Genomic DNA, 18913 nt, shown 5'->3' with positions numbered 1-18913 from the left:
AAGGAGCAAAAACTGTCCTTTATGTCCCTCTGACCAAATTAGTATAAGCCTCAAAGTATGGCTGTTAGACATCCAAGAAGGTTAGTTCCACCAGTCTGGTACTTTTAATTATCATGTGCTATGTACATAAAGCTTGCGTAAAAAAACAAATATTTTCAGATAAACCTTGACCAGATATATATTTTGTTCCTTAAGCTAGTTGACTAAACTATGACCTTAGAAATTTTAAGATTATGTGTATATTATTTTTGTCTCATCCTTTATATATCATAACAAACCTAAACAGACCTTCAACACTTGCTTAGGCTTTCTCATTTTTTCCATTTTGGAAAATATCTCTAGTCCCATATCCTTTTAACATCTTTTACATTCTCTTTTACATATCTTTTACATTTTCTTCCTTTTTTTCTTTCTTTTTTTTTTTTTTTTAGTTATTATGAGATATAATAGCATTAACAAATAAATTTTCCATCTGTTTTGAGACTTCTTTTCCTGGGGATGCTAAGCAATGCTTATTCCCTTTTAAGGTTCTAGTGTCAAGCGAATGTTTGATTAAAGTTTTACTGGGGAACCAATGAATTTATCGAGCTTACTTAGCTTCTTAAAATAATTTGAGTTACCTTTTTTTTGGTGAGGGGGATCTTTTTGAGACAGGATTGCCCTGTAGCTCCAGCTGGCCTGGAGTTCCCTATATAGACCAGGTTGGCCTTGATCTTATAGAGATCTACCTTGTCTGCCTCCCAAGTGCCTGGACTAAAAGTATGGGCCACCGTACCTGGCGTTGAGTTGCTTTTTTTTTTTTTTTTTTGGTCTTTTTGAGACAGGGTCTCCCTGTAGCCCCAGCTGTCCTGGAACTCACTATGTAGACCAGGCTGGCCTTGAACTCACAGAGATCCTCCTGCCTCTGCCTCCGGAGTGCTGGGATTAAAGGCGTGTGCCACCACGCCTGGCCTGAGTTGCAATTTTTTTTAAGAGAAGACTACAAATAGTTAATGCTGACAGAATTAAAATATTAGTACTTTGGAGTAGAATGTATGTGTTGTTAGAGGTTTTGATTATGAAATGCATATGTTAAAAATAGTAAAACTTCGGAGTAATTACTTGCATGTTACTTCCTAAATGCGTAATTTATTTCCTAGCCAGCTGCTAAGTTTTGTTATGGAATTGTCTGTTTATGTCTTTGAACTTCCCTAACATACTGCTATGGTGCTTCTGACAGTATAGTTGGTCAGCAGCATTTCTGATATGAAAGGGGGACTCCTCCATCTGTGATAAGCCAAAGTTTCGTCTGCTGCATAAGGCAGCAAAGAAGTGTGGCCCTGTAACAAATGTAAACAATCCAGAGCAGGTTAGGTATTGGGTGGGAGGAAGGAAGGAAGGAATTCATTTTTCTAAGAAAGACTTTAATCCTATTTTTATTTTTTTATTCTTATTTTTATTTATTTTCTTAAATTTTTTATTGAATTTTTGTGTATTTCATACAGAACAATTAATTTATACCCCCTTCCCCACTGCCCTTCCCATAGCCCCCGCCACTGGAATTCATACATTCTGTCATTTGTGTTAAAACCTATCATGTCAAGTTAGTGTCCCCAGATGTTTCTCAGTGCAGGTTCATTCACTGAGTTCTAGTCAGTCTATCTAGAGTCCTTCCCTTAATAAGATCAGCTCTTTCTTGCCCAGGAGTAATCAGTTGCCAATAATTCTTTGAGTAAGATTGGGGCCTGCTGTCCATTTCCACAGTTCTGTGCTAGGTTTTTGTTTGCTTGAATTTGCTTGGGTCCTGTGCATGCTGACACCATTACTTGTAGGTTCATATGGGAAGAATCCCAGGAGCCTGTAGGACTTTTATTTCCACATGATCATGTACCTCCTCTCTGGCTCTTAAGACCTTTCCACCCCCTCTTCCACAATGGTCCCTGAGCCCTGGGTGGGCAGAGGTTAATATAGGAGTCCTGTCCAAGAACCCACACTCTGTAGACTCTTATTCCCTATGTTTTGGCCATTTGTGACATTTTGTGTTCCTGACCCCTCATTGCATAAGGGAGCTTCATTGATGAGAATTGAAAGATGCATCAGTGTTCTCTTCATCCCCTGTCCTGTGTTCCATGAGCCTTAGGTGTAGAGGTTGCATCATAGATGTGCCACTTATATTTGGGCAATTCACAATCTCTGTGTGTGACCAGTTGTGGAACTCTGTAATAATCTGTCTTTTGAAAAAGAAGCTTCTTTGGAAAGCTTTTTAAGGATCCATATTATGTACATAGGAAGAAATTACATTTGTCTAGGGACATGACAGCCTTGGGGTTTTCCTCTAAGCTCTATGACCTCTCCAGGTGTATGTATTTAGCTAGGTTTATAGTACTACAAATGAGTTTCCTTCCATTGAGTGGGCTTTAAGTCCAGTTAGGTAGCTGTTGATGACCCCAAGATAAAAGTGCCACCACTGCAACAATGCCGTTTGTTTAATTCTATTTTTAAACAAGAGAATTAATTTCTTCAAATTACTAAGAGCTTTGTTCTGGTCTATTAGCTAGTACTGATTAAATCAAGTGTGTTTGGCTTTAACTAGAAAGAACTCGGCAATTTATTTGGGCACATCTAGGGTAGGGCTTTAGAGAGCAAATGACAGAGTTAAACACATTATAGAAAATTTTTCTTCTCACTTACTGGAAAGCACACCACATAAGGATAGGGTGTTCATTTTTCCATTTTTTAGTCAAAGAAAAATTGTCTCCATTTTAAAGGCAAAGAGACCTAAATAAGGAACAAGATTTTGGAACCCCAAGTTTCAATATGGATTACAAGACTTTCATCAGAAGGATTTGTAAACTACAAGTTAGAAGAGAGTCTCCACAGATTCAGGCCAGAGTACCAATAGTTTTCAACTGATGAGTTGTATATTAAGAAAAAGGCCCAGGGGCTGGAGAGATGGCTCAGCAGTTCAGAACGAAGTACTTACTGGCAAGATAGAGAAAACTATTTCTAAGCACCTAAATGAAATTTTGTAAAATTTCTGTCCCAGTTCGCTTTTCTGTTGCTGTAAGCACCATGACCAAAAACAGCTTGGGGAAGAAAGGGTTAAATGGCTTATAAACCATAAGCTTACAGCATGATCATTTGCTGATCAGTCTATCTTTGAAGGAAGCCAGGGCGTGAACCTGGAGGCAGGAACTAAAGCAGAGACCATGGAGGAATGCTGCTCACTGGCTTGCTTCTGCTGACTTGCTCAGCTAGCTCTCTTACAGCCCAAGCCCACCTGCCCAGGGGTGGTACTGCCCACTGTGGGTTGTACCCTCCTACATCAGTTAATAGTCAAGAAAATGCCCCCAAAGACATGCCCACAGGCCAATCTAGTGGAGGAAATTCTTCAGTTGAGTTCCTTCTTCCCAAGTGTCTCCAGTTTGTTTCTAGTTGACAAAAACCAACCTGCACACTATCTTCTGAGTATTGCTAAGCTGAAATCACTCATTTGTGTGTTACCAGCAGCAACACTGGGCTTGGCCTCTTCTGCAGCAGAAGGAAATGGGTAGACCAGCTACCCATAATCAAAACTGAGGAGACTGATGAGTTGTATATTAAGAAAAAGGCCCAGGGGCTGGAGAGATGGCTCAGCAGTTCAGAGAGCTTACTGCACTTGCAGAAGACCCAGCTTTGGTTCCTGGCACCCACATGGCAGTTAGCCATCTGTAACTCTAGTTCCAGGGATCCAGTGTCCTCTTCTGGCCTTCATGGGCATTGCACACATGTGGTATACCTACATCCAGGTAGACAAAACACTCATACACATACAATAATTTTTAAAAGGAAAAAGGTCCAGATATTCAGGAAAGACCTTCTGTTGTTGATGCTTTATTTATTGGTGCTAAATAGTGTTGAACATCAATAAAAAGTTCGGGATTTCCAGTTCTTTCCTGTATGTTTATGTGAATCACTAGAAAAAGAAATTCTATAGTAGAAAAACCACTGGGTATAAGGTACCTCAACATACTGACCAACTAAATGCAGGACAGGCACAAAAAAAGAACAGCTTAAAATTGATAAAGCTGAACTTCATTGAAGAGTTAGAGGTAAGGGGAGAATGCTTTTAGAATGAGGAAAATGCCCCCAAAGACATGCCCACAGGCCAATGGAGTAAGAGGTACTTAAACCATTATAGCAAAAGTAATGAGAAACAGGAGCTTGATCATATTGAAAATACAGCAAGAAAGGCAGAAAAAGAAAATTCCAGGGGAAGTCATTCAATATGAAAATTACTTTTACCTAACCTAACCTTGTAATCTTGTAGCCAAAGTTAATCTTAGGGTTTTTGCTTTTTGTTGTTGTTGTCATTGTTGTGGGGGGTGTTTTGTTTTGGGGTTGTTTTTGTTTTTGTTTTTTTGGTCTTTTTTTGAGATGAGGTCTCCCTATAAGCCCCAGCTGGCTTGGAACTCACTCTGTAGACCAGGCTGTCCAAGTAGAGCAAACACATGTAGCTTTAATCCATTATGACCCTTCTTTGCCCTTCACCCAGAGTAGAGAGAGAGGTGGGGGGGTGTGTGAAACTATCAAGTGCTGCAAGCAGTGAATATCCTTTGAAAGCACTGAATTATCCCATTTGTGTCGTAAATGACAGGTCTATTAGATTGATAACATCTGCTTGTGGTTGTATGTGATTCTTTGGGTCAGTAGGAGTCAGAAAGGGAAAATTCCCTGATAAGACAAAGTCTGCTTTTCCATCCCCATTTCATGCTGGCTATATGTTTTGAGTAGAAACCATGACCTTTGTTCAAGAGCACAGTTCTGGGAGAAGTCTGAAGGAACAAGTTCTCAGAAGAGATGGATGTTAAGAGTCAGTCTGTTTTAGTTCAGGTGTTGCTGTAATGTGGTGTTGCACAACCATGAATGTTCTGGGGAAAGTGTAGTGAGTTTCAGGATAAACTCAGAATTGTGACTCAAAGGCAAGGGAAGAGATACAAGAGAAGAATTTGTATTAGAAAAAACATGGCATGAAGATCCGATAGTACAAAGTACCTTTCCCTCAGCTGAGAATATCTTAGTGTACTAACAAAGAAAAAACTTATAGAAAAAGAAAATGCTCCCTGACTTGTGTGCTTGGATTGGAAAAGGAAAATAATACTGCTTCAAAATGATTATGCTGCGTTAAAGAAGACAGATTTTTCTTTACAATTCCATGTATGTAAATCTTTGAAATAGAAGATCATTGATTGCTAGGTCCTCTACAGGGAAAATGTGTTAGTTGGCTTTCTGCTACTGTAACAAATACCTGAAGATAATCAGCTTATAAAGAGAAAAAGGTTATTTTGGCTCACAGTTTTGGAAGCTTCAGTCCCTGATCAATTGTGTGTGTTAATTTTGGACTTGTGAAGTAGCGTATCATGGCAAGGATCAAGTGAAGAAGCAGAGGTGCTCACCTCATGGCTAAAAGTGAAAAGACCCAGTCAACCAAGAGAACTCTCCCCAGGCCCACTTCTACAAGTTTCCACTACCTGCTCTAGTGCAAGCTGGCAATACAGCCTTTAGCACATAGGCCTCTGGGGGACATTCTAAAATCTACTAGTAGGACTAGGGTATGAATAAAAGATCACAGAGGGTGTAAAGAAATGTGGGCATGATGGATCTGCTTTTTATCTTAAGGAGATGGTTTCCCAGACATTTACACGTCATAGATTACTGTTTTGCATACAACAAATATAAGTAATTTGTTAATTATGCATTGGGAAAGGGTTTTTTTTAATCCTACATTTGGAAACAATGAAAATAAAATAGCTTCATCTCACAGTTATTCTAAGAAAAGAGGAACAAATGCACATAACTTGCTTGTAGCTCTTTCTCAGCTCAAACTGTCTTTACTGAGGTATCTGGTATTCTAAGGTGTTTCTGGGTTTTTGAGGTATATTGGTAAGATCTATGTGATTGAATATTGCTCTTGTTCTGTAAACCAAACTGTGCTATTTTGTATTTCAGGACTAATGAACCAAGCAAGCAAACATGAAAGATGGATAAATGCTGCTGCCCCCAAAAGCACTGTAAATTTTAGACATCAAAGCTGGTTTCAGTCCCTGAACCTGCAAGAGTAAGAATGGCTTCCATTGTATTGATGATTTTAACAGTGACTTGTCGATCTGTGACTATAAAAATGTTTATTTCAGCGTTCATGTAAATGTTAAAACAACAGCTTTGAGAATCAATACTGGTGAATTATTTCTGGGGGCTTTTTTCAAGATGTGTACTTAACTATTATATTCATTTTGCATTGATCTGTTATAAGTTACAGAAGTCCCCAAGATATGTCTGAAGACCTCCAGTGGATGCCTAAAACCACAGACAGTATCAGCTCCTCTATACACAAATTTAATGCCTTTCCATCTTTTCTAAATTTATTTTATTTTTTTAATATTTCATTTATTATTTTTTATGTGTATGCGTGTATTGCTTGTATGTAGGTATGTGCACCCATGTCATGCAATGCCCATGGCAGACAGGGGAGGCTGTCAGATTCCCTGGAACTGGAGTTACAGACAGTTGTTAGCTGCCATGTAGGTGCTGGGATTCGAACCCGGGTCTTCTGCAAGAACAGTCAGTGTTCTTAAGTGCTGAGCCATCTCTCCAGCCCCTTTTAATTTTATTTTTAATGTGTATGAGTGTATTGACTGCATGTAAGTCCATGTCATGCAATACCCATAGAGGTCAGAAGAGGGCGCTGGATCCCCTGGAACTGGAGTTACAGATGGTTGTTAGCGGCTATGTGGGCTCTGGGAATCAAACCCTGTCCTCTGCAAGAGCAGTCAGTGCTCTTAACCTCTGGGCCATCTCTTCAGCCCGCCTTTTCCATCTTGACTAAGCAGTTAGGCACTGTGGCCTTATACACTGTGGCTATAACTTTCAAATTTTAGTTGCAAATAACAAAAGTAGCACACTTTTCTTTCTCCTTCTTCACAGTTTCTCACACAACACATTCATCCTGATTGTGTATCCTAGCAGCCTCAGCATATAAATTTTTGGTTACCTTACTAAGTTGATAACCTTTACCTTTTCACATAAAGCACTTTGTGGTTTCTCTTTGTCATGCTTCAGTTATCAATATCACTATGATTGCGCTTTGGAGCCATTGCTAAGAGAAAGGCTTCTTGAACATTATAATCCTAGTATGACAGTCAGGTGACCAAGATGGCTACTGAGTGACTGACTCAGTATTCCACTGCTGCACTTTCTTTCTACTTTCTTATTTGTGAAGAAAAAAGTCAACTTTGTGGGATATCTCAATGTCTTCTTAAAATTTACTCTTCATGAAATTAGAATTTATACAAGACTGAAAGAGTTTCACAGCTGGGATATTTGATGTGGTATGGTATCCATGTGTTAAGCTATTAAGCAGAGGAAACTGAGATAATGAGGCCATTTTATATTTTTTTTATTCTCATGCAATTACAAAAATATTTTCACGAGTAAAAATAAAGTTGATAAAACTAGCTAACAACAGCCATGAAAGGTCATGAGTATAATCCAGACAACTACATTTAAAATTATTAGTGGAATTGCGCATGTGCCCTTCCTGCATTGCTCACTTTTCCAGTTTCTGTAGCTCTAAAGTTTATCTTCAGATAAACTTAAGATTGGGCCTCCCAATCTTATTTTTTAAACGTTCTTAAGAATTTGGAGCAAGCTTTGGCCATAAAACAACCTGCTGGGTTTCTAGACAGTGTGATGGGTATGTTTCCTTTGCCTGGTCTTTCCCATGCAGATGTTGATCCTTTAGAAGCCAGCTGCCTCTTTTATGTCTTTCTAGTTGTATGCATAAAACACTCAGGGGTCAGACCTCTCAAGTCAACTTTCGTGCAGCTGCCACAAATCTACAAAGTTAGTTTAAAATCTCACTCTTGTAGTCATTTTATATTTTTTGGCTAAGATCTTAAAATGTCCTACTCAACAGATTTCATTGTTGTCTACTCCCTTTAACCTTTCCAAAAAGTGGGAGAACATTCTAAAAGGGATTTATGTGATACAGATACTCTATACTTTGTAGAGGCCCTTTCAAACTTTTTATTCTTTATTTCAAATGTGTATCACCATAATAAATAAAAATGGGTATTAATCCCATTTAAGAGATAAGTAATTGAGAAAATAGGGAAAAGACAACACTGATATAGTGATAGATCTTACGTGTGGCAGTCAAAACAGAACTGTGCTTTCAGCTGGACTCTATCAACATCAGATCCTATAATATCAAATAATGGCAAAAATCTGTGAATGAAAGTATATTAAAATTAATGTCTAAATATAAAGTTATTGTTAAATTGAAAAAGTCTTTTTTGGTGTGTCATAGTTTTAATTCCTGTATAGTGCAAATTTGATTTGCAAGATCTAAGACATTACAGGAACACCCTTTCTGGTCACAAGCAGTTCTTGTTTCTCCTTAATTTGCTCATGTTGTGTCGATATAAGATTGATATTAGCTCTCTTTTGTTGTTAAATGTCTGGAAGTTATAAGAAAGCTTCCTTTTTCCTTTGAAAATGTATATCTGGTCATTTATAATAAAGCTTTGCAGATTCTTAAAGTCATCGCCTTGGCTCAGGCACTGGCTCTGTTGTACATGACTGTCCCTGTTTTCTTTTCTGGAAAGCTTTTTCTCTTTTTCTTATTTAAAAAAAAAAAAAAAAAAAGAACTCTCAGGTTTTTTTCTACATTGTTGAACCCTTAGCTCTGATTTATTTAAAAAAAAAAAAAAAAAAAAGGACTCTCAGGTTGTTTTCTACATTGCTGTAACCTTAGATCTGATCATCTCATCAAACCTTGGTTTATTTGGGGCTGGAGCAGTGGCTCAGAGGTTCAGAGGGCTTCCTGCACTTGTAGAAGACCCAGCTTTGGTTCCTAGCACCCACATGGCAGCTCACAACCTCTGTAACTCCAGTTCCAAGGAATCTGATGCCCTTTTCTGGCCTCTGCAGGCTCCTGCATGTACATAGCGCACATATGCTCATGCAGACACACACATACACATAAAAATAAATAAATATATCTATAAAAAATAAAACCCAGGGTACCTTTGGGATGCTAATTAGACAAAGAAGACATCTGCCGTTGAAATGAGAATCAGAAGGTATACTGCTTTTTTACATTGTTATTGAGACCCGGAAACTAACACTAGTTACATCAAATGAAGAAAAGTTGCCAGTTCTAGATTTTTTTGTTTTTCCTGTTTGTGGCTGGGGGCTGGGCTTTCCTCTTCATTGCTGGCTGACTCTTTGATTGTCAGTTCTGAGGTATTTTTAAGTTGTATTTTACTCTGAGTCTCTGTAAGAAGATTGCCTTCAGAATCATAGCCAAACCACTGTGGAGGGTTGTCAGAGCTGTACTCCTGCTGCTGAACTACTGACGACATTCTGTGAGCTGCTGCCCTGTAATAAGAAAGCTTATCATTAGCGAGTTCCGGAAGTAATCCCTAGCACAGCAAATATGGAGTTGAAAGCAATATGGCAAGCTGAATTCTGCAGTGTTACCAAGCCAGGAAACAGCCTGATTCTTAGCAGTTAAGGCCAAGAGTAGACTCAGACTCTGAGAACCACTTGTTCCTTCTGATGTCTCTTGGAATTGGCTCTGGAGACAATCTTCAATCATACTTTTAGTGAAGCAATATTTCCAACATCACTTGGGGAAGTAAATCTACCCTTATCAAAGAATCTTGCCCTTTAATCCCAAATCTAGAATACTTCAGGGACTTCTCAATTATTCTCATTGTTGACAATGAGAACACACTGCTCCTAACACTTTGATGTATGCTTACATTATTAAGAATAACCTTTTTGGTTTCGAGGTTAAGTAAAAGTCTTTAGGTTAGATTGTGTCCATATTGTAAAAGTCATTCCTATTAGAATTCTATTCCAAGCTCTGTCTTCTTGCTGTGGAGAGTTTGGAAACTGCTATTAATCAGGCTTCAGGGCTGAAAGCCAATTCAAGACTTAGGAGACACAGTGAGTGGGTGAAGAAACTGCACAGCCATGAAGTAGGAACACTAAAGCCACTCTTTACAGAGCTAATAGCTGACCATCCAACTTCTGAAGGCTGACCATACTCCAGAAAGTAGCTCTTCAGCAGAGTTCACAGATCCCTGTTAGACTTCAGGAAGGTCCATGAATTTTCTAGAAATCCAAGTAGTTTTGCCTCCAGTATGTATTTTTCTGAGAAGGTTGTGATTCAAAGAGGTCCAGGTCCAAATGATTAAAAATAATGTTAAAGTCTTAGGCAAAAATAAGGAGGTAAAAGATACACACACCCACACACAGAGTACTCACATCTTCTCTGATGAACAGACATGCAAAAGTTCTCAACAGAATACTTGAGGTCAAATTCAGCACCACATTAAAAAGATCATAGATGCTGATCAAGTTGGCTCCATTCCAAGAAGTATGGTTCAGCATATGTAAGCTAATAAAAGTAATACATTACATAATGAAACGCAGAAACAAATCACATGATCGTTTCAATTGCTGCAGAAATGGCCTTTGACAAAGTTCAATATCTGTTCATGATAAAAGGTTGAAAAGCCCTAAGGACAGAAGCAGCACACCTCCACATAAGGATTATACATGAAAAACCTAAATGAGAAAAAAATGAAAGCATTTCCTCTAAAGTGAGGAAGGAGATGAGAGTGCTTACTGTCCTCACTGCTACTGAGTATAGTGTTTGAATTTTTAGCCCAAAGCAATAAAGCAAGAGAAAGAAATGAAAGGAATACAAAGAGGGGAGGAAGAATTCAAATTATCTGTTTGAGGACAGTGTCATCACTGAGACCCTAAAGACTCCTCCAGAAACCTCTTAAATCTAATACACTTTCAGTAAAACAGCAGATTACAAAAAGCAACACATAAAAATCAGCTTTTTTTATATACTGAGGACATTCTAAGAAATAAATCAGGGAAATAATCCAATAATCCCATTCATGATAGCTGAAAACAAACCAAAGCAAAAAAAAACCCCAACAAATAAACCTAACCAAGTAGGTGGAAGATGTCTACAAAGAAAACTTTAAAAGAGTCAAGAAAGAAATTGAAGAAACACTAAAAGATGGAAAGACACTCCCCCCCATGCTCATAGATTGGCATGATTAGTATTGTGAAAAAAGTGACAGTAATGAAAGCAATCTACAGGTTCAGTGCAATTCCCATCAAAATTCCAGTGATATCCTTCACAAAAAATAGAATAAATCCAAAAATTCACTGGGAAAGGACAAAAAAACCCTGAGCAGAAAGAACAATTCTGGAAGTGTTACAGTACCTGATTTCAAATTATACCATAGGAAAACAAACAAAAATCAACAGCATGGTACTGACACAGAAGCAGGCACATCGATCAGTGAAACAGAGGACTCGGGAATAAACCTAGGCAGCTACAGCCATCCTGATGTTATCAAAGGTGCCAAAAGCACACATTGCAGAAAAGATAGCATCTTCAACAAATGGTGTGGAGGAAACTGGTTATCCAGGTGTAGGAGATTGAAATTAGGTCCTTATTTCTCGCCCAGTAAAAAAAGCAATTCAAATGATTAAAGACCTTAATGTAAAACCTGAAACTTGGAAACAGCTAGAGGAATTGGGGAAAATGCTTCAAGTTACAGCCATAGGCAAGGACTTTCTGAAAAGAAATCCAACAGCCAGGACATAATAAAAAGAAACTGACAACTGGGATTGTATGAAATTAAAAGACTGCTACACAGCAGAAGAAATGACCCAGCCCACAGAATGGAAAAACCTTTGTCAGCGGTTTAACAAGGAAATAATACCCAGAACCTACAAAGAGCTCAGACTATTAAACACCAAAAGAACAAATAATCTAATCAGTAAATGGGCAAATGGATTGAATAGGCAGTTCTCAAAAGAAGTACAAACAGCCAATAAATACTTCCAAATATTCAACATCCTTAGCCAAAGGAGATGCAGATCAAAACTACATTGAGATTCCATCTCACCCCAGTCAGAATGGCTGTCACCATGAAAACTAAAACAAATGCTAGCAAAAGCTGGGGCCAGAGACCCTTATGCACTGTTGATGGGAATGTTAGTTCAGCCACTGTAGAAATCACTATGGAAGTTCCTCAAAGAACTACAAATAGAACTCCCATATGATCCAGCTATACAACTTGAGTATATAACTCAAAGAATCAAAGTCAGCATACAACAATACTTGAATACTCCCATTCGTTGTGGTGCTTTTCACAATAGGCAAGGTCCCAGCAGAGACAGGAGGATCTCTGTGAGATGGAAGCCAGGTTGGACTCCATAGTGAGTTCTAGGCCAGCTGAGGCTACAAGGAGACTCTGTCTCTGTTGGGGAACCCTGCTGTTAGGGTTTCTCCATGTCCGGATAGCCTAAGGGGCTCGGCGTTTGATGGAGAGACTCCCCTTTTCAGCGGGGCACCTCCTGCTCTCTTCCTGGCTCACCTTGAAGTGGCCGCCACAGATGCCTTACCTGAAACATGACCTCTGGCATAGAAACTACCAGGTTTTTTCTATATAATAATCATGTCTGACAGCCTGAAAGATAGAAGCCCACCGCCACATGTAAATAAAGCATACTACAGAGCACCTATCAGCTGAGGCTTTTGCTACTGCCTCCACACTATAAATCTTCTAGTTTTCCCCCTAATAAATTGGAGCTGTATCACTGAATCTGACTGGGCTGTTTTCACTGTGTCTGGAGCTGAGTTGTGTTTCACTGCGCCTGGGACCAGCCTGTGAGCAGTCTTCCCGGAGGAAATCCATCAACACCCACTCAAACGATTCTGCGTTTGCCATTCCTGCACTTCCCCGCCCTCGTGGCTCGGTGGCCAATGACCCACGAGCTGAGGGGAGCCCCCCGCAGCTAGCCCAAGCCTCCCGCAGCTTGGTGCAGAGCCCCCTGCAGCTTGGCGCGGAACCCGCCCGGCAGCTTGCAGCCGCCTGCAGAGCCTGCACTCGCCAGCGGCGCGGACCCACTGATCTGTCACCGCCAGCGCCCGGCAGCCATGGAGGAAGAGAGAACAGAGACCCGCCCACCCCAGCCAGCATGTCTCACAAAACAAAAGAATAAAATTTTAAAATATTTAAAAAGAAAGATAGTTTTAGGGGCCAGAGAGTTTAAAAAGAGGTTAAGAAGCTGAAGAGGCCAGGGTTTAAGGGTATTTGCTGTTCTTCCAAAAGCCCAGGATTTGATTCCCAAAACCCACATGATGGCTCTGTCACCTTCATCCAGCCATTGTAGGTAACTACACACATCCCAGTAAAAATACCAGCAATCAAAACACTTGTACAAATAAAAACAATAAATCATTGAATAAAAAGAAAATAGCTTAGGTAGGTGTGGTAGCACAAGCCTATAATCATAGTACTAAAGAGGTGGAGGCAGAAGGATCACGAATTTAAGGCCAACCTGGGCTACTTAATGAGTTTGAGGCAGCCTGAGCTAATAAGTTCAGGTAAGGCAATGAAATTGTGAGAAGCAGAGTTATATTTAAAATGAAATAAAAAGAAGAGGAGGGAGAATGAGAGGGAAAGGGGGGAAGAGGAAGAAGAGGAGGGAGGGAAAAGGGAGGAAAGAGGAGGAGAGCTATTTAAGGGCATGCTACGCTGTTCCATTTCTTTGTACCTGAAATCTCTCAAACAAGCAATTCTAGCAGTTCACATCAAGAGTGGAAGTCCTTTCACTTGGCTTCTGCTTATTTGCTGGTCTAGAAGAGGTATTCTCAAGTTCCAGTTTCCAGTGTCCTCCTGCCCCCCTGCCTCTCTGGTGCACAGCAGTGTTGGGGTGTTTATAATGTGCTAAGGCTGCTGACATTGACTGTGATACAGGAGTACTACAGGTGGAAACAGCAGTGGCCTTGACCAGTGTGAAAGGAAATGCCTGTTCAGAGAGTAAAGGATTTCAAGTTGACCAAATTATATGTTACCTTTGGTTTCAGAAAAGCAACAATTGAGAAGCATTGTGGATAGTTGCTATGAGGTTGAGTACTCTCATTGCTAGGTTTGGGAATGTGTAAATACTGGGTTGTACAGCTCAATCAGCTACAAGCCAGGGTAAATTCAGTGATCATTATGATTCCTTTTAAGTTTTAGATTCCAAAAAAACTGAGAGTAAAAGCAATTAGTAAGTAGTAGAAGACTGAGAATCATAAGGAAAGAGAAGCTGATGCTGCTGAGAGTATAGACAAGGGAGATGGGGTGGATAGGGTCTACTGGAGGCAGCATAGGGGACAGAGTCACAGTGTGCTTGCTGTGTGTTTATCCACAGCCATGGGAGGTGCACAGTGGTGCGTGTGTTTCTATGTTTACTCACCTCTTGGCTTCCTGCCTCCCTTACCCTAGCTCTTTGTGGCAAGCACTGGTTGCCATTCTGCCCATAGGCAGTTTCATTGAAATTAAACATTAGTGGGTCCCTGAGCATCAGCAGCAAGGCTTCCAGAGTGGAGGGAAGCAAAGCACTAGATCTCAGGCCCAACCACTCCCTAGCCTCAAGTGCCAAGGTACCAGAGCATCCTCCAGCCTACTGGCCTACTGTATCGAAAGACTTCTTTGAGTTCTGGGTCTGTCATATACCAGGGTGATCCGGGGGGAAACAGAAAATCTGAATCTATCTTATAGCAACTCTGGGACCAGTTTTAAAGGACTTTAAATGCTAATGTAGACTATCTCCTACTCCACTTCTTGCCTACCGTCAGAAAATCCTTAGCCTGTGAGCTAGCTATCTGCCACCCTATCGGGACCTTTTGCAGCCTTACAGTGACTGGGTCTCCTATGATTCAGGACTTTGCCAAGATAACAGACCAGCAGGTTAATGCCAACAAAGTTTTCTGAATTATTTATCATGGCATCCTTCCAAGAAAAGTAATGGTAAACTTAAAAATTTAGAAACTGAGGGCTGATGAAATGGCTCAGCCCTCAAAGTTGTCCTCTGACCTCCACACACATCCCATGGCATAAATATGCCTCCCTGTCATACGCACACACACACACACACACACACACACACACACAATAATAGTAATAATAATAATTGTTATTGTTTTTAAAGTTTTTTGAGACTGGAGAGATTGTTCAGCAGTTCAGGTCCTGCACTGTTCTTGCAGAGGACCCAAATTCAGCTCCTAGCACCCACATCGAGCGGCTCACTGCATGTTCTTACCGGAGACAGTTTGTTTCCGCCCCCCTCCTCCTTGTCCTCCTCTTCTCTTACTTTGCACACAGCCTTGAGCCAGAAACCATTTTCTTCCTCAGGCCTCAAGTGGCCAGGGTTACAGTTTAGCTCATGTTATACCACTTCATTAAAAAAGTTCCTCTGTGAAATCTACATGCTTAGACCACATTATATACTTTATACACTGATAATGTTCATTCCTACTATTAATTTTTCCAATGTGCAATGAAGAGCCTGATCTTTAGAAAGTAGCTGAGGATTCTCAGTTTGAACATTTTACTGGGTCCTCCGCCCTGTCCGTTAAAATGCTTGCACATTTTCACTCTCAGCAAATAGGAAAAACAATTGTGAGCTGATTTAATCAGATTTTTTTTAATCCCTCGGGGAAGTGAACTGAATTTGCTGCATTTTAAGAGAAGAACAGTACAGGAAAAGCCAGACATGAGCTGCAAGGGGCAAGTTAACTGTGGACACCTGCTTAGTCACAACAGGAAGGTGCTTAAATAAGTAAAGGGCTTCTGGGAAAGGAGTATGAAACCACAATGTTGGGTTTAGAAGAGCTCATCCCTTTGTACAACTTTAAATGTTGCTTTAATTAGACAAAATAGAAAGGGAAAGCCTCCATGTAGCAGGAAGGCACGGCCACATGATTTGGTGCCTCAGAAAGCAGTTCTCAAGGCCTTTTCTGACCAGCTGCCTACTTACACGGAGATGGACCTGCAGTATCGCATCTTAAGGATCCGGAGTTGTTTGCAGCCTATCTGAAGGTCTTGAAAGATTTGATCAGTAAGTAGGATACAGCCAGTGATATCCAGAATGTGCAGATAATGGCATTTTGCCGATAACATCTCCAACCCCGTGTCAGTAACCTGAATATATGACCAAAGTAAGTAGTAGTTATTCAACAACTCTGTTCCACAGGAGGACAGTATCTAAATCTGAGTGGCTGAAGCATCAAACACTTATTTCTCATAGTTCTGAAGCCTGTGACATCCACGATCAAGATCAAAGTGGCTGCATACTTGGTGAGGTGCTTTCTTCCTGTTTTCAGAAGTCTGCCTCTTGCCATAGTCTCACATGAAAGGAGAGCCCCAGCCTCTTCTTACACAGCCAACCCCAGAGTTGCGGCTTCACCCTCATGACCTCTTCTCACCTCTTCTGAACCTATTTACCTCCAAAATGCCCTCCTCATGACACTGTTACATGGATAGTTAGGTCCAGGGAAGGTTAGGGAGGTCAACCATTCAGGTCATAACAAACAGATCAAGACCCTGGCAGATTTTGTTTCACTAAGCTTCTGATGGGCCAAGTTTGTGGTTTATTTCCAAATCAAATCCGAATGGTAAAATTGCTGCCTCAAGTAACACCAAGATAATTTGTGATTTGCTGTGAGTTTTACTTACGCATCCTCTGGTTTGGATGAGAAATGTCAAAATTTCTTTAATGATTCCTAAGAGCTAATCATGAAGAACTTAGGAAATGCCACAGTGATGGATCTGGTTTAAACTTGAAATTAAACTTGAAAAGTGTCACCAGCTTGGAAACATGCACACAAAATATATATCCCCTGAAGTTAATCTGCAAACAGGATCAGATTACAGTGAGGTCTGGCCACTCTGATATGCTGTATGTGAGGATGAGTGGTCTGGATCTGGAAGGGGGGGCAGAAAGTGTGAGGCAGGGGAGGAAGGAAGGCAGAAGCCACAGAGGCAGTGCATGTCCCTCTCTGATAAGTTCTGGCCAGCGCTCCCGATGTTCTGCAGAGGTGATTCCACTCCATTTCTAGTTTATTTCACTAACTCAGGGTCTTCCTTTTGAATTTAAGCTGAGCTGAAATGCTGCAGAATAAACTAGATTACTCTCCCCAAAGGAATTTTTTCCAACTGTATTTAATTTCCTACTTTATATACAAACATTAAAATATATACCATAAGGCTCAGCTGGTTGGTTTTTAACATGTGGTTAAGAGAATCATGCAGAAAAGCCCTTTGGTTTGAAATGACACGTTTTAAGTTTGGGGAAAACAGATGCTGTCATTGTCTAAGCATTCCCTGTTTCCAGAACATGCTTGAAACTGAGGTTCAGCATTGGAACTGATTCTCACAAAAATTCTGCAAACATTTCTGCCATGCTCCATGGATCTGATTGATGTCATTGAAAAAAGGATTCCCTCAGCATTGTGGGAAGGAAGGTCAATGAGATAATGGGACAGTCCAGGCAGATAGAGCTCAGAGTGGGAGGGTTTGCTTGACTGGGGGACACCTGGAAAGGAGCCCTGCATCTGTAGAATAGGGAGGTGATGTCTGGGGAATTTATGATTCCAGGGCTGGGAATTGGGGACAGAGAGGATTTGGCTGCATTCCCAACTCTTAGGTCCTGCCCCAGCCCACTAGGCAAATTGCTATTCCCAACATGACTCCCTTTGAGACTTTGGAAAAATCTTTTGGGTTATTTTTAAATGAAGTTATTTCATAGTTTAGAAGCAATGCAAGCACATTATTTAAAAATGAGTAAAAACTAGCAAAAGAGAAATAATTAGAAATTTATTACCCTAAAACATAACTACTTTCAACACTCTATAGCATTTTTGACAGGGATGCCATAGTCCCAGCCCACCTGGAATTCACTATGTAGACCAGGCTGGCCTTGATCTCAAAGAAATCTGCCTGCCTATGCTCCCGAGGGCTGGGATAAAAGGCATGTGCACCACATGACATAAATATTTTATTTTTTATTTTATTTTATGTGTATGCATGTATTATTGCCTGCATGTAGGTAAGTGCACCCAGGTCATGCAATGCCCGCAGAGTACAGAAGAGGCTGTCAAATCCCCTGGAACTGCAGTTACAGACAGTTGTTAGCTGCCATGTGGGTAGTGGGATTCTAAGGCTGGTCTTCTGTAAGAACAGCCAATGTTCTTAACTGCTGAGCCATCTCTCCAGCCCCGTTTGGAGAATTTTAAAAAGATACTCAACATGCTAAACAACACAACCATCATCTTCCCCATCGCCCCAGCCCCTGGCCTTCTTAGAATGTGTTACTGGCCTAGAAGCAGCTCAGGGAGCCTGTGGAAGGATACTTGCTCAGCTGAGGACCCCTATACCCAGCTGGGTCTGAGTGAGGCCAGCAGGTGACTGCCGCCCAGGCGCAGCCACTAGCAGAAGTTCAGTGGATACCAGCCCAAACTGCCGACCTGAGGAAATGTGAACAAATACAACAGGAGTTGTCAAGCCATTGCTTTGGGAAATGATTGGTTACATAGCAACAGATGAGTGATACATTAGCCAACATTGCATGTCAGACATCTCATGCTTACTGATATATGGTTTAAAAAAAAAAAAGATCCGTTAATCAGTTCTTTATAGCCCTTATGAAACATGACTGGTATTCTTTATGGCCATGTTGAAACTGAAGAATTTCCAGAAGCAGAAAGAAAAGCATGGTTCAAAAGAGTAGACTGTGCTGGGGAATCCCAGAATTGCAAATTCTCTTCTCCCTTTATGCTGCAGGTCAATGGAACTGGAATCAAGTCACTTCACTAAACAATGAGTCATGTGTTCAGTGTCCTCCCTTTATACCCCATCTGTAAAATGGGACTAATTAAAAATAGGCACCAAAAAGTGTTGTTAACTCCCCTCCCAGTGCTCTCAAAGCCCTGGAAACATTTCTGATAAGCATTATTTAAAAATATTTTATTTATTATTTTTATTTTTTATGTGTATGAGTGTGTTGCCTGCATGTATGTGAG

The 18913-nt window shown here is 40.5% G+C and overlaps 2 protein-coding genes across 3 annotated transcripts in view; one reads left to right on the top strand and one right to left on the bottom strand.

Moving 5' to 3' along the window:
* Positions 1-6491, top strand: part of Fam185a (family with sequence similarity 185 member A) — a 74239-nt gene extending 67748 nt beyond the window's left edge. For both annotated transcript variants that reach the window (XM_029562354.1, XM_008830771.3), the window contains one exon: positions 5968-6491. In XM_029562354.1, coding sequence (XP_029418214.1) covers positions 5968-6080 — 113 coding nt within the window. In that variant the 3' untranslated portion in view covers positions 6081-6491. The remainder of the gene's footprint in view (positions 1-5967) is intronic.
* Positions 6492-9149: 2658 nt separating this feature from the next.
* The window catches only part of Fbxl13 (F-box and leucine rich repeat protein 13), a 255421-nt gene continuing 245657 nt past the window's right edge, over positions 9150-18913 (bottom strand). Inside the window, exons 20-21 of the mRNA XM_008830791.1 lie at positions 15871-16034; positions 9150-9399 (exon numbers count right to left, since the gene is read on the bottom strand). Of these exons, the coding sequence (XP_008829013.1) occupies positions 9150-9399; positions 15871-16034 (414 nt within the window). The remainder of the gene's footprint in view (positions 9400-15870; positions 16035-18913) is intronic.

The sequence above is a fragment of the Nannospalax galili genome, unplaced genomic scaffold (genome assembly GCF_000622305.1).
Source record: "Nannospalax galili isolate Female #2095 unplaced genomic scaffold, S.galili_v1.0 scaffold312, whole genome shotgun sequence".
In the NCBI taxonomy this organism is placed as follows: domain Eukaryota; kingdom Metazoa; phylum Chordata; class Mammalia; order Rodentia; family Spalacidae; genus Nannospalax; species Nannospalax galili.
This window is presented reverse-complemented; position numbering and strand designations above follow the sequence as displayed.